This window comes from Mya arenaria, chromosome 4 (assembly GCF_026914265.1).
Source record: "Mya arenaria isolate MELC-2E11 chromosome 4, ASM2691426v1".
Lineage (NCBI taxonomy): Eukaryota > Metazoa > Mollusca > Bivalvia > Myida > Myidae > Mya > Mya arenaria.
This window is the reverse complement of record NC_069125.1, coordinates 4,627,741-4,652,495: the sequence shown is the minus strand read 5'-3', so window position 1 is coordinate 4,652,495 and position 24,755 is coordinate 4,627,741. Positions and strand designations below refer to the sequence as shown.

The following is a 24,755-nucleotide window of genomic DNA, read 5'->3' as shown; positions in this document are numbered from 1 at the left end:
AGGAAGGATGAAGGTCCTGTCAACAAAATGCTGCTTGCAATGTTATTGACAGGATTTTACTATTTCATATTTTTGGTAACTACATAATCCAAGTTTATTTGAAAATAAAACTACATTCAAACTTAAATATCTAACTATATCAAAAAACAGTCCGTCAAGATAATTATTTTCAAGCAGTATAGTTTTGGCAGAGTATAGTTTTGCTTGACAAGGGAGATCACTGCATCAGAAATTGATTTGAAATTATCCGGAAGTTGGTAAACCATGTCAAGGTAAACATTTACCTGACAATTTTTTTTAACCAACAAGCCTGATGATTTCATTGTTTGTCAGGCTATCTAAAAGAATTTGTTTTGTAGCCCAGGTAATTTTTTCAGGCTACTGTTAACGTTGCACACTGCTCTTCATGCAAAGGAGGAAATAAAAATTCATTCATTCCGTGTCCCTGTTATTGATGATCTTGCAGTATTAATTTGAAGTTTAATTTTCTTCCTTGTGGATAATTATTTTTGCACTATGCATTGAGGAACTTGTTAGTGTGTTTTGCCCACCATCAGACAAAAATCAGTTAACTTAAGCATCGGCAATACAAATATTTTCTATCATCATCATTTGATCTTCCCACAACTTTTTTTTAAGGTCATTCTCTGGCTTTCCAAAAATCTAAAGGTCCCTCTTAAATACATGTGAACATGAAACCTGACTACCGGTAAAAAAAATCAATTTTTTTTAAGATGTTACAAGAAACACAGAAATTATTTATAAGATGTGAAGTTGAAATATCATATTTGGGCTATTTCAAAAAAAATGGCTAGTTTGAGTATTTCCTAAATAAAATGAATAATATACAAAGTATCATCATTTCTTCTTCCCCATATCTTGTATTTCTGTGTCATCTAAAAGTCTGGGAAGTTTGACTGAATTAGCTTTAGCGGAAAAAAAGTTATGCACAAAAAACAGGTCAAAATTGTCAGGAGTGTAACAAAAAAACGTGACACTTTACAAAAAGCACTCAATTCAAAGCATTACTGTAAACAACATTGGCGAATGACAATGTTATAACTTTATTAACCAGAAAAACACATATGTTGACCTCAAGGTAATATAAAAAATTAAGCAATATTCCATTATTTATGCATGAAATATTACTGATACTGATAATGTGTGTTAGGAATTTTTCCACATTTTTTTTTCTTTAAAAAAATCTTTTTAAAGTATAGCTTGGATGAATTATCATATAACTTACAATCTTTTTATTTAAAGTTTAGGTTAATATATCATTATTTCATGCGTACAATATTTTGTGTGTGTTATTACTCTTTTTGATGTTTAGCTTTCTAGAAAGAAGCTGGCCTAAAAATGTCAGGAGTGTAACATTTGGTATAAAATGAAACACAGTGTTGGGGAACAGTTAACAAATGTACTAATTAGGGTGTTTCCTGGAAGGCTATGTCATGGAGTGATCATGAAAAATTATCATGAGTGAAAATAGTGGTTGGTTACTGAGCATGTAGATTATACGTGCCCGTCAGGAGTGTAACATTTTTTCGCGAATTTTTGGAACATTATTATATCATCATTTTCAGAAGTATAACAGTATATTTGTACAAATGTTAAGATTACAAATGAGAAGTGAAGGATACATTTTCAATCTGATGTAAATAAGGTAAGTTTTAACCAATTTATGCGTATAAATGTTATAAAAAATGTTTGAATTTAAAACAACTTAATTAATATGCAACAAAAAGAAAAATCATACAGTGACAGACAATCAACAAATGGTATTTTTTGGCTACAATGAGGCAAACTGATGACCCTGTTCTATAATTTAATTCATTTAAAACTATGTGACTTTAATTTCCAGCATGACTATTGACATGTCCTTCAATGTTACACTCCTGACCAAATATTGGTTATGAGTGTGAATACTATTTTTTTACAGATGAAATATCATAGGAAATAGGGACAAATTAATTGTAAGCCTTCCAGGTTTCAAAGGGGCACAAAGAAACAAGAAAAGTTTAAATACAAGGAAGAAAGTCATTAAAAGTAAATCAGAGTAAAGAATTAGGAAATACAGAGAAACTCTTAAAAATGACAATGTTCAAAATTAGTTTTAAAAAATGAAAAAGAAATAAGAAAACACAGGAAACACGAGAAGCAAGCAACAATCAGAAAAATAGCTGTGTTATGAAGAATTTTCTAGAAAAGCCCAGAGCTTGGGCCAAAACAATAAAGCTTTTATTGAATAAGGCAACTGCTCACAGATGATAAAAGTGGTTGACAAAGATGACCATGAAGTGGTGGAGGAAACCCTTGTAGTAAGCAAAGTAAGCTGTCCAAAAGTATGAGAACAAAAATGTCAAAAGTAAGTTGGCATCTGCAAACAAGAAAAATAGTTAGGCCAGAAGAAAGTCATGTCTAAATAGATACATGAAGATGAAAGATACTCAATTGAAAGTACACTGTCAAAACCAAAAGCATATAAAGCAGTTTGGGAAGATAAGCTGTACAGTTTTTTTCTTGAAAGCAATTCCATAATCATGCCCAACAAAAGAGACATCTTGCATATAAATGGAAGTCATGTACCAGTACCTAAATGCCAATTACTAAGTTCAAAACTGAAGTCTAGAACAGCAGATAAATGAATCGATAAGGGCAGCCCAGGCAAATTCACTGACCATAGAGAGCTGTCTGACATATCAGTATGATAATGTCCTTTTGACACTATACCTGGGACTGTGAGAATTGGGGTGCAGACTAATATTCATAATCTGTATGAGCCATTTCTTTCAATTTGTACCGGATCATTTTGTGGCTGATAATTTGACAGTTAATGCAGAAAGAAGTCTCTACAGTGACACAGAGGTGACATCACTTTATTGATATTGTGGCCACAACTTAGTAACTTGAGGGCACAACTTAGTTACTTCTTTGTGGCCATGACTTATTAAATCGTGGCCACAACATAGAAATTAATAGTTGTTACTTAGTTGTGGTCACAAGTAACTAAATTGTTGCCACGGTTTAATAAGTTGCGGCCTCATATAAGGTACTTAAGGTTGTGGCCTCAAGTTACAAAGTTGGTGACACAATTTACTAAGTTGTGGCCACAATATATATCAAGTGTCACGTTAGTGCCAGTGTATTAGTGTAAGTCTCTTTACGTAGCAAATGTAAAATAAATATTCAACACTAGATGTGCAATAAATTTATATTATTACCGGGTATATTATTCATCATATATGATAGGACAGATATTTTATATACATGTTGTAAAATATGACTTTCTAATGAACATGTCTTAAAAGTGGATGATCGCTCAGATATTTAGATCAGATTTATGCAGTGAGCTACCTTCAATGGGATGTACACCTGCTCAAATGCAGATGATATATCATGGCCATCCCAGGAATGATATACTAAGAAAACCATCACTGCCAACACTTGTGTCTCAGTTTGGGGTTAAAATTGAAATATGATACATAGTAACTTGAACTTGAGATATTTTGTCAGGAGTGTAACAATTCGGAACAGTTGTATTTAGTTACTTAACACTGAATACCATTAGTTAAATGAGATAAAAGTGTTACTGTTGTAGCACTTAACTGTTATTTCAATTGAGTTTTGCAATTTTTTACAAGTTGAGCAAGAATTAAGTAACAGTAACACTTTTGTATGGTTTTGAAAAACCTTTCTCAGATTATGTAAAATCCCAATTTGTCATTTGCTAAATTTGTTTTATAATGTTTCACTGGCTATCAATTACTTTGTAATTGCATTTCCTTTGATTTATACTGAGAAATACTAAGTGAAATCTATTTAATGGTTGTAATCTACATATGTCAGGAGTGTAACAATTTCTTAAAATATTGTTCCTGTTTTTATTTTTCTTCTGTGAAGTGAAATCATAATGCCTCCTATGATGTTTTTGTGAATGTTACTTGTTATTGTTTAAATTCTATGAACATGTATTTTTTTTTAAATTTAATTGCACAATTTGAATAGAAAATAAAAAAATACCTTTGAATATCACATTTCATTGGTAAAAAAAGTACAAAAAATCAAATTTTTCAGGAAATTGGAGCGACTGAGTAAATTCAACATTCTATTAATGTATGCTGCCATTAGAGCTACTAAAATAATAATTGGGAGACATGTTAACTCAGGTTATTTCAAGAAAAAATGACATTGAAGGTGTTCATGTATTGTGTGTTCTTATTCCATGTTTAGTTAGATAAAAGTTTGATAAAAATGTTAATATGAGTTGTTTTCTCCATTTAAAACCTATTTTGTACACTACAAAGATTGTTCATCAAAACTAGGCATACAGCCTTGTATTTTATTATGATTTAAATTTAGACCATTTTTCAACTTTTCTAACCATTTTTTTTGAAATAGCCCATTTGGACTTCACATCCAACGAATACTCTAGGTATATGGATGTTATATTTATTGTGTCTATTCTTTATTATGAGACTTCATGCCTCTGCTAAACTAATTTATTTGAAGCTCAAAGCCAACTATTTGAGGATGTTTGTTGGTTGATAGTTATGGCCTTTACTTTGCTTAACATTGCAAAAGTACCACTGTCTGCTGTGTAACTCTTACATACATGTACGTTTCTTGGCTGAGGCCCATCCAGATGAAAGGGAATTTCAAAACCATAAATTATTCTTATTTTATATTTATATATTTGAATAAATTAGCTATTGTTGCTATTTGGTGTCTTATTTTGGTCAAAAACTAAAAATTTTGTAAGCAGGAGATCCCGAAGGAAATTTTGAATGTATTATATGGGTGGGAACTGGTGCTGAAACTTGGCTCCTATATTGTCCAACCTTATTATTATATTAATTAAAAAACACTGAAAATTCACTTTGCACTGGCCTTATATCTGGGATCAGTTTTGATCAGTGATGGCCAAAGTACATATATAATTTAAATATGATTTTGATAAATGAAAAATTGTTTTTGTGAATATCATAAATATAATGAATTATTGAAGTCTAAAACCCTTAAAGAAGTAAACATTACCCAGTACACAAATTATACCAAAACAAAAAATAGTTAGCTTAGCAACCTGTTATTAGGGACTTCAGAAGTTTGGGCCAGTGTCCTTTATTGTACTTGTTAGTTTGAAAAGAAGAATAAAGTATAACAAGAGCAACTGTGTGCACTTATAAACTGATAATTAACCACCATACTCATCCATCTGTATTTGAAGGAAGGAAACTTGTACTTAAAATACCTCATATCAAACTTAACCTTCTCAGTGGATACAGTAGATACATGTAGATAGATGCAGTGGCTGTTCACAATATTTGCTAATTTAACAATAACATATTATTTGTTGTATTGTTTCAAATTGCATACTTTATCTTTTTGTTAAAGTTTATTTCACTTAACCTAATCATTTTTGAAGTTGTACCCCCCCCCCCCAAATCCCCATTAAAAAGTATCTTTTCCTCCAATTTTAATAGTCAAAATTTCTCTGTCAGGATAAGCACTATTCAGTGCTTTTTTCCTGCATTATTGCATAGCCATGTTCGACTTTTCCTCTTGCAATCATTGACATCAGGTACGGGAAATATCATTAATTGATAAATCAATGATTATCTCTTGCTTTAAAACGTAACTGTTGACATTAATTTTGCTGAGTCATTTTCCCATTATCTATTTTTAGCTTCCAATATCAAATTCTACCAGGAAAGTTACCAACTTCATGGCGGATGTGGGTAGTCTTCACAAAACAGTAAAACAAGCCAATAAAGCCATTACAATCAAAAAGTCTTAAAAATATTCTGTGAAGAAAAGTATGATCTTTAAATTTGTACTTTGATGCATAAATAAGTACATGTACTCAGTCATCAAAATTAGACATTAGTCTGAAAACAAGCCAGAATTCTCATACTATAGCTTGGCATCAAATTTTTTAACAAGCCCTGCTATATATTATTCAGAATTTGAGCAAGCCCGGAAGACATATTACCAGTGCAGGGTTTGTGGGCTTGAGTTCATTTCAACCACTGTGTAATGTAATCCGAATTAGACCTTTTTTGTGTGTGTGTGGGGGGGGGGGGGTTGTTATTTAAATAGAATCTGTCAGACAATCCCATTGGTTGTCTGAACACAACCACTAAGTTTGTTTCAGACAAGTCACTGATAATGAATGAATTATTAGCTTGTCAGTGACACAGCTATGCAAAACATTTAGACATACATACCCATATACCAATCAATGTAAATGTTCATGGGATGGAGATCATTAATTATTATTGCTTATTACATCATGATAATGTTTTACATTGTACTGGGTGTATTTTTGTAAAACCTGAGTTTTATTGCAGTATTTTATGAATATTAAATGAAAGCAATATGTATATTATTATTCTACGGTGAGACCTACTTTTCAGGACCTAAATGAAAAGTACATGTGTTTAAATCTAATGGCACAGTATAGAGATTTATGGTAGATGTTTGGTAAGATAGACTATTGATATTAACCGAGTTATTATTATAAGACATAATATAAACAGTGATTGCTATAAGCCCAAGCCCACGAGCCCTGCGCAGTAAAATGTTTTCCAGGCTTGCTCAAATTCTGGAATTTTTATAGTAGGTCTTTTTTGAGAAGAATGGATGTCAAGCACTAGTTTAAGAATTCAGGCTTATTCATTCAAAAGTCTTTTTTTGAAGAATGGTGTTCTTTTCTTTTGCTAAATAAACTTCAGGACTTCTTAGAGAGTATTCTAAAAGTAGGTTATTGTTTAAAGTGAGTGACACAATTTAAATTGAATGTTTTACTTGCAAAAACATTAATAGACTACACTGAAACATTTCAATCTGACATTTAGCTTTTAGCTAAAAACTTACTACCAATAAAGCTTTTTGCTATAAGCGTACCAATCAAGCCTTTTGCTAAAACTTACCAATCAAGCTTTTTTCTGAAACTACCAATCAAGCTTTTTGTTAAAACTTACCAATCAAGCTTTTTTCTGAAACTACCAATCAAGCCTTTTGCTAAAACTTACCAATCAAGCTTTTTTCTGAAACTACCAATCAAGCTTTTTGTTAAAACTTACCAATCAAGCTAAGCTGCTTTTTTTCTGAAACTACCAATCAAGCTTTTTGCTAAAAACTTACCAATCAAGCTTTTTGCTAAATCTTACCAATCAAGCTTTTTCCTGAAACTACCAATCAAGCTTATACTTTTTGAAATTTATAGCATACCTACTGAGATATAATAATTCGAAAAAACGATCATACCATATATGTGTTGATTAAATAAACCCTTAGTGTATGGAACAATTGAAAAGAAATAAGAAAAAAAAACGGCAAGAGATATTTTAAGTTCTATTGCATAATTTTTATCTATTATTAAAAAAAAATCAAGATTTACTTGTCATTGAATAAAATAATACATATATATTATGTATATGCCTCTCTCTGTAAAGATGCAAAAACAATTTGAAAAATGAACAAAATGGCTTATAATAAAACTGACCAAATAGCCAATGTATATTATTGTGTCGTTATTTTTTATGGTGTGAATTCTCTCGGCTTGTTGAACTACTTAGTAATACCGAACGAAATATATCTCAGCATCCTTGAAACGTTTTAAGTGCTTCTCTATTAATAATAAATGGTTTGAAATGTGGTTACTGGCCCGAGGATAAGAGCTCAAACAAAAACTACCAAAAATGTGTTAAAATGATAAACTAGCTAATGTCGAATGATCAGTACTTTATGACAAGTATTTGAGGACTATTTTGAAAGTTTGTATCTCTTGTATATACATGTATAAGTTCAGTTTGTGATTTGGCCAACGAAGGATTGGAGTGAGAAAATATATAACTGTCGGATAAGATTTTGTCTGGATATAGAAATATTTTTTGTAGTGTTTGATTTAAACTTTATATCAATATTATCCATGTCTTCTTTGGATCTGTCATGCGATAAGAAAAGATTACATCATGCGGTTGTAAAAATGAATGAACAATGATTTAGTAAAACACTTACTTAAAAGTTAAGACCACAGCAAATGATTGAATAATTGGAAATTTATTGGATATAATTATAAGTTCTTATTAGTAAACGAAAGAAAGTATCAAAGAAAGTAACAATTGTGTTAGAATGAGAGAATGCTACCATGAACAATTCGCTTTGTGAAAGTTTATTTTTGTTTTTTGCAAGTGCAATTTTTTTTATCAAAGATAAATTGTGATACAATTTCTATTTGAAAGTCCGAAGTGCAGTGTTGTCTGAACTTAAACATTTGAAGTTCTGTTTCTAGCATTCCAGCTTGTTCTTAAATGATATATACAGACAATTTGCTGTCAGCGACATGTTACATAACATTTCACGGATTTTGTAACTACGAGCTTTGTGCAAGGAGCTATTGTCTGGCTGGGATTCACAGATATTACAGCATAGAATATAACGGACTGCAAATTACGTGCGATTTTGTCATAGTATTGGAAGTTTTCATGAATTATTAAGAAGTGTACTGTTATTCTGACAAACTGAAGCAGTAATAAATAATACATATTTCAAATATAGATTGTTGTCCTGGTGGCATATGCTTCATTGTTGGTGTGATGTTTTAAAGTTTTAAGGTTTTCAAAGTGTTTTTTTAATACGTTGGAGATGCCGTTCAACTTGAAAAAGGTAAAACAATAATTTTATTTTTTATTTTAATGACGACATTTATTTTTTTACTTAATTTGACTATTTTAGATATAATTGTACTTTACCAATATACTATAATTCATTTTAGATTGCATTTAAATTACAAAAATACTATGGTTTATGTTGTGTTTGAATACACATGTAGCAGAAATGTATCGACTCCCTTAATTAAAACATTTCAATACATAATAGCATAATGTGTAATATTAACCCTATTTTGTAATCTTTCGTTGCCCATGAAAGTACTTATTTTCCAATGAGTCCATTGGTGTTTGGCTGGAGAGACAGCAGACAGTGAGATGAACTTTTACATGGAAGTCTAGACTGTTTCCAGATAGAAAATTCGCTTAGCTGTAACTACCAATAGTTTGAAATATTTCAAGTAATATATAGCACTAGACCTTTTTTTTAGTGGGTGGGTTTATCAAGAACAAGTTGTCAATGTATTGTCATAATCAGCCTCAAGGGTCGACATTCAACAGCTTTTACCATGGCCTTAAACTTGAAAAGGGTTTAAAGATATTCCCATCTTATGTTATGCCCCTTCACAGCTGAAAAACAACAACAACAGAGAGAGTTGGCATCCCCTTGTGGTGTTCTTCAGTGGTCAAAGTAAAACCCAGTCAACAAGCCCTGAAATCTGGGCTTGCTCAATTTCTGGGTTTGATATAGTAGGGCTTGTTGAAATCTTAAATACCATTAGAACTAAATAAAAAAAATGTACAAACTCAGGGATTGTTTATCCAAAAGACTGATTTCAATGACTGACTCTAGTTATGTTGTAATCTGATCAAGTATTGAGCCACAAATCGTCTACCGCTTAGCCTCTATGTGGTTAGGTATTTTTTATAAGATGAAAGTTGTGTTTTTATTAGCTTTGATTTATTAGGCATAAAATTATGAGAGTATTAAAGTTAAAGGAAAAAAAAGATGATGTATCTATTTAAATTTGCAGTTTATTACTTTTAAAATGCTAAGACTGCGTTAATAATGAAATCTCAATAATACACAGAAGGGTTTCAGCGAAAGAATTATGGGAGGTGAAACCTTGTCCTTTTTCAGTAGCTCGCTTCTGGCCCTCAGAAACCTGTATGGGTATCCTTTTGCCTTCATTGAATTAAATGCTCAATAAAATTTATAATAAGATAATAAATAATTTATATATTTAATATATACACATCTAGCAGTTGGAACCTATAATTTATATATTTAATATATACACATCTGGCAGTTGGAACCTAATGTTACTTCAATATCAATATCTAACATTGTCCGCCAAATTCATAATGTTAAAGTTCTTCAATCATAGACCAATGCAATGTGCCATTTTTACCCTAAGCACCCTGTCCCTTTTCTGCAGCACCCTGCCCTTTTTAAATCCTGGCTAAAATCGTACATAATCATGGAACTGGAAAGGGAAGAAGTTTCTTTTTGCTCACATTGAAGTGAAACTGTTTAATCCACAATGGTCTCTGCCATTTCAACTCATTTGCTTACTTTTCAACTAATTTATGGCATAAATTAAACACTTGAACTAGCAGGGGCAATTGTTAATGGTCTATTGTGATGTTTGACAGGTTTTATACCAGCAAGGGGGGGTTAGACCATGGCGTATCTCAGCATATCTTACTCTATGCTACCCGGGGTATAGAGCGAGAGGAGATTTAATGACAAAGACTGGGTAATGTTATGTAGACATTTGTCATTGATTGTGTTTAATTTGGCATTGTAGCATGAAATTTAATAATTATCTGGTGTTTGACATTTTTTCTTAATTGAAACACGGGGGTCATTTGAATTGTTCGTTGGAAGTTTAAGACGTGCAAAGCGTTTATTTGTTTTTGCAAACTTAAAAGGATAATTGTCGATTTAATGTAACAGATGTTTAATCTGCGTTTTATTATGATATTTGGTAGGTTGGAAGTGTATTATGTTAGCCCAGTTCTAAATTGAGCGCTTTACAAATGACGAGAACTGGTTAGTTTTGACATAGCGGGACTATTAATGTCCAGTTTAGTACATATACCGGTCAGAATAGCTCAATTTCAACATCATTTACATGTACATGGTCAGTTGAACTGTTCTGACTCTTAAGTTTAGTGTGAACTTTGACAAAGTTTGGACTATTAAATGACTAATCACGGACAGTCTGGCATTTAATGCAATTAACGTTGATGTTAATATTCATCATAGCGAATATTCTTATGACAACTTGATTGGATATTTAATAAATTAGACTGAAGTCTGGTTGAAATGGATGTTTTGTGCTCAGGTAATTATTTTTTTAATAGAAATTTATTGTATTCATCTAAAAATTCAATTTCAAAAAGTTGTAACTGTCAAAATAGAATGGATTGGGATATTAAAATGTCAACACAAAAAATCTAGCACTGGTATGTTGAGCATTCCTAGCTATAAACACTGGTATTTGTTTTGCTGTATTTTATTTGCATTTCAAAAAAACATTTACTGAATGTTAATGTTTGTCTTATAGAATTTCACTTGTAGAAAGCTTTCTTCAGCAGGGTCTATATTTTCACTTACACCTTGTGTTTGAAATTTCAGACTTTGAAGACTCAAAATTGAAAATCTTTTCCAGTGAAATAATGAAAAATTACGGATGTTGAAAATTGTCTTAAATGATACATGTATATATGACTAGTTTTACTGTTATATATATGTATATGTATTTTCCTATTATTAATAGACTATCTTTAATCTCTATGAAGGATATCAAATTTAAAAATTCATGTTCTCACTTCTATCGTCTGATTTTTGAAAGAAAAATTACGAGCTATTGTTGTCACTTGATTGTCGTCGTCGGAGGTGTTGGTAAAGTTTTGCTTTTAGGTCACTTGCAAACATTGGAATACCTGTTCACTATCAAACATACAATATTACATAAATTAACTTCAAAAGGATAAAATCAGACGAGGGTTCAGCACCCATATGCGGTGCTCTTGTTTAATTTACTCAAGACTCGAGCCCTTGTAAACATTTCTTACTATTGTACAAGTGGAAGGAGGAAGAAGGTTCTTTGCTCTACTTCTTTGTTCGTGTAAGGGGTACTGAGTTTGATGCCCACCAAATAATGGGATGTTGCAGAACACTCCTTTTTTCTTTTACGTACATGTAGCTACCCCTGCGTACAAGTAAAAGTTACATTTGCCAAAATTCATTTTCCTCATTTTCTGGTGGACTAACTGGCTTTAGTATAAAACCTTTTCCTTGTGATTTTCTAGATGTCATTACATACATACCTGTACTCGTAGTTGAATGACGCAGATTGATAAAAAATAATATTGTGTTTTAGATGGAGACAACATGCATTTAACTTGTTTAAAAGTGCAATACCGGCCTCACGTTGCACTAAAAAAAGATCACAGGCCTCTCTTTTGTAATAGTCTGTCATTTAGACATATATGGTAAACATATACATAATTATACATTATAAAAGTTATGAAGCTGTCTTAAACATGAAGCTTTTGTTGTAAGGGTTTTAGCGTTTTAAAAAGGGCAGTTTGCTGCAGAAAATGAATAGGGTGAATAATCATATCTGGCCCAGTTATAATGAAGCATTTTAAAACAATAAATTTAGATTCAAAATGTGTTTAAGGCTTAAAATTCCTGAAATGATCTTCTTGTATGTATTAATAATCAAATAATAAGCTTTTAAGCAAAACAAAAGAAATTTATTTATTGTCTAAATCATTCAATTCTAAAAATGCAAAAGGGAGCACATGCTGGTCTTTATGAGGATAGAGTCTTAGGGTGCTTAACCAAGAAAGAACTCAATGGTCTTCCTTTAACTACTTACAGCAGCTACACCCCTAGTTATAGTCTGACATTCGATCCAACTTGAACTTTTTTTTTATTACCAGGGGTCGACACTAACCATTTTCCCAAGGGATCCCGAAGGGACACCAACATTTGAAATCAGGTGTCCCTTCATGAAATTAGGAGTCCCTTCCACTGTTTAAATATACGCATAAAATACATCATGGTTCAGGGTCTTGTCAAATGTCAGTGCTTTTCATTAAGAAACAGTAGGAATATTACATCTGGCTTGTGAAAACTCCAATCAATATATAGTAGAGCTGTTGATAAATCAGACTGCCCAACAGTCGTAGTGCATACTGGAAGAGCAGACGACCAAAAATTGTGTATACATGTTAATTTTCGCGCCAAAAAGTCATAAAATTTTATAAATTGATTGAAATAATGAATAGGTATGACTAAAATACGAAAATAGGCTATTTTCGCGAAAATAGTTACCCTGCAAATTTTATTTCTATTATTTTTTATCAAAGCATAAAATATATGTCTTTAAAATTAACAAAGAATATTGATAAGTTTAATGCCAATTAACAAAGAATGCTGAATGTAGGATGCTGTTCTTTTGTGTCATAAATTTTATTGTAAATACTCGAAGGTCGTATCATATTATATAAAAGGTATCACCAGAGTTGGCATCTTTTTTGGGCCGTTCTGACATATAAGCAAAACAATTCCACATAAGTATTTTACCGATAAGCAAAACAATTCCACATAAGTATTTTACCGATAATAAATCTCTGTCAGCTCTGACCTTGTTTAAAATGTAAACAACAAAACGGAAGCGTTAACCTGCATGCGCCTTGTGAAATGACCTGTTTATTTATAGATTTGTGACGTAACTATAGTCAAATAGTCAGCTATACTTTCGCTTTGATGAGTCCGATAATGATAATTAATAATATGTTTTGACATGTGCTGTCAAGAAATTTAGGGGAGCCCGAATTTAGGTAATAAATTAATTAAATGCTACTTATTTATTGATATTTAGTGTTTATCAGTCAAAAATTTAAGTGTCCCGACGGAATACCGGACTTCGAAGTTCAGGTGTCCCTCCTGAAAAAGTAGTGTCCTCGGGATCCCAGAACCCCGTTAGTGTGGAACACTGATTACATAACTTCTTCTGTATGTATCCATGATGATATTCATGCATCAATGAAAACATGGGTGTTCCTCCTTTGATTGGTGGCAACAATTCAGACAAGTGGATTTTCTTTGGGTTTTCCAGTTTTCCCAGCAGCTCAAGACCACATACTTGAGTAACATCTTGTCATTGAGTGTGATAACGAACATGTTGTAATAACTGTGAGTTCATGGTGGTTAGGCTATAACAAATCATAAATATGTTTCACGTCCACGGACAGATAGGCTTTGGGCTTCCCGATGAAAAACAACAACACTTTATATAATATTATGATCAACGATCTTGCCCAATATATGTTTAATTTCCTTTTGCTTTGATCCAGACTACAGAACACATGTTGCATTCTGCGTGATTCCTATTTCTAGTCATCCCCACATTTCTAGACCAATGGTAACATTTTGTCATCAAACTTGATAAGGATAACGTTATAACTTAACCAAGAAAAGTGATCCCAATTTCTAGTTATCCCCACAGTGTTAGACCACATACTTAAGGTAACATTTTGTCATGGAACGTGATAAGGATAACGTTATAACTTAACCAAGAAAAGTGATCCCAATTTCTAGTTATCCCCACATTTCTAGACCACATACTTAAGGTAACATTTTGTCATGGAACGAGATAAGGATAACGTTATAACTTTGAGTTCACGATGGTTATTCAATCAAATAAGATTAAATTAAAACATTAACACTATGAACTAGTATTAGTAAGTAAGATTGTGGTATATGATAATATATATACGGTATTATAATAATGATAATGCCCCTACGTTTTTGTAGGTTTTGCCCACTCCAGAGCTAGACAGATTAAAATGGCATTAATGTTTAATTTGAAAGTCTAGTTGTCATAAAAAAATCTGAATTTATGTAGATTTTCTAGGCTTAAAACAAATGTATTACTATGATTTATACGAAGCACTTCTATGTCTGTTTTTTACTAAGGAAGTTCAAATGTGCAATCACGTTAAATTTTTATTTTTGATGGTTGTGCATTTTTTGTTACAGTAACCTGTGTGTGAAAATTTTGCCTTCAATGATAAACTCAAAACTGGTAATTTCAAGTCAACAATTTTGTTAACATGAATACTGCTGTAAAAAATGGTAGACAACTCTTTGATACAAGTTATTACAGGTGTCTCTGTTCGGTATTGCTATCAGCATGAGTATTATTTTTATTCAAGAATAAGGGAGACAACTATCTTAAATATTATTAAAGTGACTCTCTTATTCAAAATCAATGCATACACATGTATAACAAACATAAATTTTGAGTGATAAATCTTATATAAACTACTTACAAAATAATGCATTTATGAAAAATATTAATTACTGATAACAAGATACTAAATGATGTAATGTAACTGTGTATTCAATAGCTGAAAACACAAAAATATTAAATGATTGGTGAGTGCTAAAATTTTACTGTGTTCTACTGACTACTATCGTCTCATAAGGTAGAATTACCATGTTTTCTGCACCTTTATTTCAACTTAAACTCGGTATCCTTCATAAGAACCATGGTTTTCGACATTTATTCATCCTTTTTTAGTATATTAAAACAATTGTATTTATTGTGATAAATCTTATTTAGGAGTAAGAATGCATCTTTTATACATATTAATTCAAAGAATTTTGATAGATAAGATCTGCATGATAAAAAAGAGCTGAATGCAAATTTCTTTCATGTCGGAGGGGTGTATGAAGTTGGCCCCCAAATTGTTTATTTTAAAACCTTTTTTCTGTGAGTGGGGAAATTCCCTGTGTTTTTGAATTTCTTGAACAGACACTGATACTATGTAACCATAATTTTCAGAAGTATTTCATTACAGTGTAGTTTTTCTGTTTTGATTTATGTTTGTAAAGGCTATGTAATTATCTATGTCGATGATTGTTTGTGGGTTTTGAACATACAATAGCGCTATGCTGATAAGATTGTCAAAGAAAATAAGATATCAAAGTTAGATTTACAATATCATTATATAAACTTGGCAGGTGCTTATTTCACAGGCTTTTAAAATAATTATGAATGAGCATGCAATATTGGAAAGATAAACTAGCTTCAGTGTAGTGATTTTATGCATTATTAGGTGGTAATTCGTGGAGATAAGAGTTTGGAGATTACTTTATTATGCTGTGAAATTGGATCTAAAATGTTGATTCAGATTCTGAAGTTTGCATGTGAGTCTCAGAGGATGGGGCAAAGAAGTGTTTCAGTTTATAAATCACACGAAATGTTTGCTGATGCCCATAAGTTAACACCCATCTGTCTGTCTGTCTGTCAGACTGTCTGGCTGGCTGGCTGGCTGGCTGGCGGTCCACATTTTTAGCCAGATTTTCACATAGTGAAACCTGGTTATTAGAATGACGAACATCGTTGTTCAGGCGGGCGGGCCAAACTTTGTATAAACCAAGAGTTTATGGATACCTTTCATGGGATTGCGTTTGGGGCACTTAGGGTCAAGGTCAAGGTCACTGTTAGTAAAAATAAAAAAACAGTTGAAACTGAATTACTTTAGTCAGGGTTCACATATCTTGACCGATCTTGGTATAAAGGAAGAATGTATGGATACTTTTAATGGGATTGCGTTTGGGGTCAAGGTCAAGGTCACTGTTACTAAAAAAAGAGAAAAATGGTTGAAACTGAATAACTAGTTAGGGTTGACATAATTATCGTGACCCAACTTGGTATAAAGGAAGAGTTTATGGATACCTTTCATGGGATTGTGTTTGGCGTCCACAGAGTCAAGGTCAAGGTCACTGTAAGTAAAATTTAAACAAACGGTTGAAACTGAATAACTTTAGTCAGGGTCACCATATCTTGACCAATTTTGGTATAAAGGAAGAGTTTATGGATACCTTTCATGGGATTGCGTTAGGGTCAAGGTCACTGCTACAAAAAAAAGAAGAATGGTTAAAACTGAATAACTTTAGTCAGGGTTCACATATTTTAACCAAGCTTGGTACATAGGAAGAGTTTATGGAGACCTTTCATGTGATTACGAATAGGGCCCTAGGGTCAAGGTCACTGTTACTTAAAAGAGAAAAACAGTTGAAACTGAATTACTTTGGCATTTTCTTATACATACACACAACAGACCATAAATCAACTTAATTTTAATTCTCACAACACAGATGTTCTTCTGTCAATCATTGAAAACCTGGTTCTGTCGCATTGCGGCGTTTCTTGTATATTTTATATTTTAATTGCATGCTCACAGTAACAAAACAGTATTTTATGACAACTGACATATCTGATCTTCATTATTTTATTGGTGTTCGCAAGCAAAAATTCAAGTTCAACAAACAAATTCACTTAACATCACAACAAGAAATGTTTTGGTAGGTAATGAATGAGACTTGAAGCATTTATTGATCAAACACATTGTGAAATTGTGCACATGTACAGACTACATATAAAAGCTGATGACTCAATAGTGCTTGCCTTGATTTCCTTGTTGACTCAAACTTGATGCTCCCTTTAGCTTGTTTTTACCAGCCTCACAAGTTAGAAAAGGTGAAAATCAGAAATAAGGGTAATACATGCATGTTTCATATTGCTCATCTCAAATATTCATTAGTCTTCACTCAGCAAGAATGAAGGTGTTTTTTTATGTTTGACATTTTTAAAAATTATTTCAAAGGTACATCAATATTGTTTTGTTTTTCGTTGTAGTTTTTACGGCTACGTTCCGATGCAGACATGAGTGCAGCCAAGCGGGACGGCTCGGCATCCCGATCTAAACCGCCAGCTCCGAGCAAATCGACAAACTCCAGTCAATCGGGAACTCCAGTCAAGATGAAGGAATCCAAGTCTGATAACTCTGTCCCTTCTGCTGCCAAAAAGCAGGCTCTTACTGGAAAGCCAATTAACTCCCCTATGAAGTCTTATTTGAGTAAAAGTCACGAAACCTTAACTAGTCATCAAAAACAGAAAGCATTAGAAAAACGGCCAAATTCTAGTCTTGGGCTCCCCGATACCAAAAAACGGAATGTTAGTAATAAAGAAAATGTGCATGTTCGTGACAGAGACGGATTTGTTAAACCAAAGTCTATAAAGCCGTCAATGACTAGTACACCCATTCGGAAAGCAACTAGTTCCCAACATATTGACAAATCGGGAGCATCGTCCTCTAATAAAACGCCTACCAAAAATTCAGCAAGTATGAAGCGAGCTCACAGTACGCAAAATGTTACTAAAGACAAGAGTGTGAAAAACAGGAAATCTGCCACACCAGATGTGATGGCATACAATGCTGAACTTCTTGCTAATTTTGAAAAGGAAAAGAAGTGCCTTGAAGCAAAGATATCTGAGCAAATCCAAGTGGCAGAAAGCAGGAAGATGGATATAGAGAAATACAAATATGAGATTAAACAGTTGAAAGAACAGATTCCTAGTCATGACTTGCAAGAGGAGTTGGACATTCTTCGAGCTCAGAACGCGATGTTTAAGGACCAATTAATGAAGTTGGGAATTCCAGTGGAATCACAAATCACAGACTCAGAGAAACTTAGCCTTATCAAGCGCGGACAGAAGGAAGTGGACACAAATTTGATGAACAGCTTGAGCTACGACAGTCTCTCCACGGACGGGCAACCTGTGTCTATGGTACAGGGTATCCTTTTGGGACAAGGTAGGTCAATGATTGGATTTATGATTTATGATTGTATGGAGACATGAAAGCTAAACGTCCAATAAGCCTTGGGGTTTTGTGTCGCCTTACTACATATAGGGGTTACTTTTGTAGGCGGGGCGGTGGCCGCGTCCCGTTTTCACTTCTCCAGGGCATATCTTGTTAATTATTAGTGGTATCAACTTGAAATTTCATAATATTTAGATAGATCTCATTGAGGGCAAGTGCAGAGTACAAGAACTGTTACTCTTGCTTCCATATTTTTAGAGTTATTGCCCTTTGTTAATTTTCATGCTTTAAGTTGTGTCCGGGGCATATCTTGTTAATAAAAGTGTTATCAACTTGAAACTTCATATGTAGATAGATCTCTGACGTGGAGTGCAAGTGCAGTGCATGATAACAGTAACACTTGTTTGACAAATTAAAACAGAATGGTCTTCACCCCTTGTTATTTGCTCGTAGATTTCTTTTAAAAATAAAATGAGGTAATTCTAATTTATCTGTTTTATTTGTCGTAGTGGAGACACTAAACTTTTACCATAACTAAAAAAAACCTCAATATATTGAAATGAAACTGGTTTTAAATGTTGCTAGATACAATAGGTCTTACTCTTAGGCAAATGCACAGCATGGCCCATAACTCTGGGTTATATAAATGTTGACATATGCCTCTTTTCTTCAACTAAATGAAGAGGCATTGATGTTCTCTTAACAATGCTCTTGTTATTTTAAACATTTCAGTCTAAAAACACAACAAAATATATATATCTATGTTCTGGGTGACCTGCCCTACCCATTGAATCCCCAAGTCTGACCCTAGAGCCTTTTTACGCCAAAGATAACCTGTCTAGAAAGTCTGCTGTATGCATGCCACGGTCAATTACAACTCAAAACATACTGCAGTCTCTAGTACTCCCTAGTACTCTTGAAGGCTATGTAATGTACTGCAGTCTCTAGTACTCCCTAGTACTCTTGAAGGCTATGTAATGTACTGCAGTCTCTAGTACTCCCTAGTACTCTTGAAGGCTATGTAATGTACTGCAGTCTCTAGTACTCCCTAGTACTCTTGAAGGCTATGTTATGTACTGCAGTCTCTAGTACTCCCTAGTACTCTTGAAGGCTATGTAATGTACTGCAGTCTCTAGTACTCCCTAGTACTCTTGAAGGCTATGTAATGTACTGCAGTCTCTAGTACTCCCTAGTACTCTTGAAGGCTATGTAATGTACTGCAGTCTCTAGTACTCCCTAGTACTCTTGAAGGCTATGTAATGTACTGCAGTCTCTAGTACTCCCTAGTACTCTTGAAGGCTATGTTATGTACTGCAGTCTCTAGTTCTCCCTAGTACTCTTGAAGGCTATGTAATGTACTGCAGTCTCTAGTACTCCCTAGTACTCTTGAAGGCTATGTAATGTACTGCAGTCTCTAGTACTCCCTAGTACTCTTGAAGGCTATGTAATGTACTGCAGTCTCTAGTACTCCCTAGTACTCTTGAAGGCTATGTAATGTACTGCAGTCTCTAGTACTCCCTAGTACTCTTGAAGGCTATGTAATGTACTGCAGTCTCTAGTACTCCCTAGTACTCTTGAAGGCTATGTAATGTACTGCAGTCTCTAGTACTCCCTAGTACTCTTGAAGGCTATGTAATGTACTGCAGTCTCTAGTACTCCCTAGTACTCTTGAAGGCTATGTAATGTACCTATCATTTCAAGATCTTTGGCATGAACACAGATATATTATTTTTTAGGCCTTGGATTTTTTGTAGGTGTGATGGAAAAAAAAATCCATGTGATTATTCTATATTTTTTTGCCATTGAAAACTTTGTTGTTTTCTCTCTGTGGTATGCATTTATTGCCATGGGGAAGACAATAATGATTTTGTTGTGATTATGGCTTACACTTGCACAATTAGTTCTATTCGCCAATCTATCAAAGTGATTCTCAACATTTCTTTCAGTATGTCAGTATTTTGACAGTGGTCTGAAATTATTTTTGTGTTTATTTCGTATAATTGTTATCCATAATTCATCACTATCATTGCAAAGATATATTAACTTAAAGGATATCAATGAAATTTGTAGTCATTGATAAGTTTACTTTGGAAGGTTATATACATTTATCACGAAAAGATACCACAATTAAGAGTATATCTCTCTCTATATATAAATATATGTATGCTTATATACCAGTATATATTTATCAGTACTTAATTAATGAAAGGTTTTTGTCAAACTTGTCTATTTGACAGTTTCAATTTAAGCCATTATGATCCACTGTTCATCTTTTTGAATCATATTGGATAACACTAAAATGATGAACTTATTGGGTCGAATTTTACGGTAATACATACATTTAGAAAGCTACAATTATATTCAAAACTGTTTGGAGCAAAGTTAATAATTATTATTTAGAGAACTTTTCACTCATCTTTCCTTTTACTTAGCATTTCTAGCTTGATAATTGTCACTAATGATCATAGTACCAGAATTCATATGTATTTTATACAACTTTTTGTAAGATTTATCGGTATGAAAGATTGTATTTTCTTTAGCCAAATTAATGCCTTTATTTTAATTTCAGGCATGAAAAGGTCCGCCTCAATCACAATGTCCGAGCCAGGTATGTCCTTCACCGAATATCATGGAACCAACGATAGCAACTCAATACTTGGTTCCCTGCACGGGAAATGGGACAGCCGAAGCAAGAGTAGCGACGCTCTGAGTGACATCTCGGTGGCTAACCTTACTGAGAGAATTCTCCACATGGAGGAAAACCATTACAGTACGACTGAAGAGCTTCAGGCTACGCTACAGGAGTTAGGCGATCTGCAAGATTCCGTTAATGAGCTCACCGAAGAGAATGAGAGACTAGCTGATGAGAGAACAGTCTTGTTGGAATCCCTGTGTACTCAGACAGCTAAATTGGAACATTGTAGGACCCAGATTGAGCAGTTGAAGTGTTTGTTGATTAGTGGTGATCTTCCTAATAAGTCTGACAGAGATGAACACTTGCTGGAATTGTTAAAAGGTGCTCAGGATGAGAGGGAGGAGTTCTTGAGGAAGTTAAGAGCTGCACAGAGTGAATCCAAGCACTATCTGTGTTTTATGGAAGCGGAAAAAGATAAAAATCAAATGCTGGAAGATAAGTTGACAGACTTGAGGTCTGAAAAAGCTAATTTTGAGAAGCAGGTGATGGAGCTTAAAGAATCTCTTGCTAATGAACAGATTGAGGTTACACATTTTAAAACCTTGTTAGAAAATGAGAAAACCAAAGTGCAGGAGTTGGAAGCATTAAGTAAGGCAAATGATCAGAGTGATCTAGAAGAGCATTTGCATAGTACTAGACAAGAGAAGGATAAGCTGGAAGAAAGGTTAGCTGATGTTCAAGATGCGCTTGCTCATAGTCAGAATGAAGTGATGAAGGTAAAAGACCAGTTATTGACTAAAGAGGAAGAAGTGAGAGTCTATAGAAACAACGCAAAGTCCCAGATAAATGATATGGAATACAGACTTGAAATGGAAAAGAAAGATAGGTATGACTTTCAACAGGAGTTGGAACATTTAAGAGAACACATTGACCAGTTGGAACAGGATAGTGATAAATACTTTGAGGAACGGAAAGACTATACGGCAAAGATCCAAGAATTGCAAGGGGAAGTTAGTGTAATGAGACAATTAAAAGAAGTAGCCGAGGAAGACTTGCAAGATGCTAAGATTAAACATGAGCAAGAGGTCGATGAATGGAAACAATTTCAGAAAGACCTACAAGTGGCTGTGGTGATAGCAAATGAGTTCAGGTCTGAAACACAGACTGATGTTGAGAAAATGAAGTCTGACAATGATTCGTTGAAGGAAAAGTGTAAAAGCTTAGAAAAAGATGTTGAAAAGTTAAAAGGTGAAATTGATGGCTATAAGATTCAAGAAAGGGCTGGTGCTGTCCAAAAGACTCAGATAATGACACCAGCTGAGATAAAAGGTAAAGTGATGAGCACAGTGGATAAGGAGTTGAACTTTTTACGAGATGGTAGTAGAAAAACTGTCAGTGATAAGAATCAAGCATTATCTGTGAAAAATCTTATCCGCTCGATTGAAGAGCAAGTGAAAAGTGGTCGCTCATCTATACATTCTAGTTCATGCAGTTCACGTAGAAACTCAGACCCTGAATCGTCTTTAGTAGGTATCCATGATTTACATGAGATTATGAAATCCCCGTCCTCTCCTGTTGGAGAGCCAGGACTTTTGTCTCCAGATGGCGGAACTCCTCTCCGCTGCGTACTCCGACACCCAGGTGACCGCCCATCTCCACTCCAGAGACACTCCATGGGCGGAGTCCCGTATGATCCACCCAACTCACCGGGGGAGTCGCCCAAATCTGCCCCGCCCATTTCTAGAAATGACACTCCCACTTCTTTAACATCTATCCTGTCCACAAGGACACCATCCAGAAGAAGCAGTGGTGTTAGGTAAGTAGTTTAAAATTACCCATTTGAAGAATGTTTTAATTAGATTTATTGTAAAATATTTTTCAGCTTTAAAGGAAAAACAGGCAAAGGACCTTTTGGGTTATTATAAAAATTGAAAGAAAACAAAAATGACCAATAAATTTCTGTTAGCTTATAATAATGCTTGAAGTTATAATAAAAAAGTGTGACAGAAAAAAAAATTGAGAGATAAACAGAGGTGGAAATTAACACAAGCCTGCAAGCCCTACACTGGTGAAATCATAAAAATGTCTTCAGGATTTGCTCAAGTTCCTAATTTTATATAGCATGGCTTGTTCAAGAATTTGTTTGTTAAGCAATTGTAAAAGATTTCAGGCTTGATCATCCAAAAATCAAATTATGATGACTTGATGAATAATTGACAAAATTTATTTTCACAGTGTTGATGACCGCAAAGAGGGGCCGAAACAGGACCCACTGTCTCGTCTGGCGAAGGCGTTCAAGGGATCTCGTCGTAACGCACTGCTCAAGTGGTGCCAACAGAAGACAATCACCTACAGTGTATGTACAGGCTGGTAATGGCTGTGGGGTTTGCATTTAAGGGATGGTAACGTTGACAAGCAATGTCTGTTTTGATTGCATATCATGGCAGACTGAGAGGAAAGATTACCAGAATGATTATGAATAGTGGTTTTAAATGACCAAATGGCTTACAGTCAAAACTCGATGGGTTAAGCTTGGTCATCTCAATGTTCTTGTTTGGTCGAACTCGAATGTGTTTGGTTTAGTTAGACTTGTGTTGTGATTCGGTTATACTGAATGTTCGTTATCTCAAAGTATTTCCCGAAGGCCCAACAACTTCTAAATAGCAGGTTTTGACTGTAAATATATTGACCTTTTAGCTAGGCCGGGCTTACTGTGGTAGTGACATTTCATGTAGTATTGTTTTGATAGAGATAAGTGTTAGTATGTGTTGTCTTAGGGGTTTTTGTTTGCAAAGTTACTATTTAAATCCTCTATAACTGCCAATAAACAACAAAACATTAATCTACAAGATATGTTTGACAAGTGTTATAAAGTCAAATTAACATTTTTTCGACAATTCACCATTTCATGCAAGAAAGATAAGAGGACTGTTTACAATATTTATGAGCTGTTTTACTCTCCCTTGCAGAATGTGGACATCACAAACTTCAGCAGTAGTTGGAACGACGGCCTAGCCTTCTGTGCCTTGATTCACACTTACCTGCCAGATAAAATACCCTACGGGGAACTCAACTCCGATGACAAGGTGTGTAGAGTTACCTGGCTTGGTAGAGATGCTCCATTAAGTCTTGAACCAAGGTTGTTGTGTTTAATAACACATTGCCGGATATAAGACTGTAACTGGAACTAACAGTTTGCAATTGTATGTATACCTGCTGATAAATTGCATCATAAATGCAAAGTCAGAAGGCAATAATTTGCTTCAAATGAAGACTTTAAGCAAAGATAACTTTACTATTGATTCACCATTTTAAAACTGTTCGTTATTTTAACACTGTTTGTCATAAGTGACAGGTTAGAAATACACACTGTGGACATTAACTTGGAAGATAACATTTGTAGAGTTAGAAATACTATCTACTGTTGAATAAGTGTACGAGGAATGTCATACTTATTACCCGATACTTCAACCTGGCTGTCAGATTAGCATTCACTTTTCTCCTCTAAAACGTTTGGTTAGATTCCAGAGGCTGTGCAATCAATTAATTAGTAATTGGTTCTTTCAGGGTATGGAATAAGAATAAAACTAATCAACTAATTCACTTCTGATATTTCATGCTTATTATTATTCATGTACTGTTCCATTTTCATGTGGTTAATTTCATCATTGTTTTGTTGTTTTCAGAGGAGGAATTTCACCCTGTCTTTCAATGCAGCTGACTCTGTCGGCATTCCTTCAACTTTGGTGAGCGGGAAACTAGTGGAGTATTTACTTAGGGAACATTTCTTTGAAATTTCAATGATCAAC

At 33.8% G+C, this 24,755-nt stretch overlaps 1 protein-coding gene across 3 annotated transcripts in view; it reads left to right on the top strand.

Annotated features, from left to right (window-relative positions):
- The window catches only part of LOC128231388 (cytospin-A-like), a 33,620-nt gene that overhangs the window by 3,957 nt on the left and 4,908 nt on the right, over positions 1-24,755 (top strand). Inside the window, exons 1-6 of one of the 3 annotated variants that reach the window (XM_052944156.1) lie at positions 7,682-8,670; positions 17,345-18,302; positions 20,881-22,762; positions 23,182-23,302; positions 23,916-24,032; positions 24,633-24,692. In XM_052944156.1, coding sequence (XP_052800116.1) covers positions 8,650-8,670; positions 17,345-18,302; positions 20,881-22,762; positions 23,182-23,302; positions 23,916-24,032; positions 24,633-24,692 — 3,159 coding nt within the window. In that variant the 5' untranslated portion in view covers positions 7,682-8,649. Of the gene's footprint in view, positions 1-7,681; positions 8,671-10,584; positions 10,964-17,344; positions 18,303-20,880; positions 22,763-23,181; positions 23,303-23,915; positions 24,033-24,632; positions 24,693-24,755 lie in introns of those variants that run through there. The other 2 variants (XM_052944157.1, XM_052944158.1) reach the window with 2 other exon arrangements.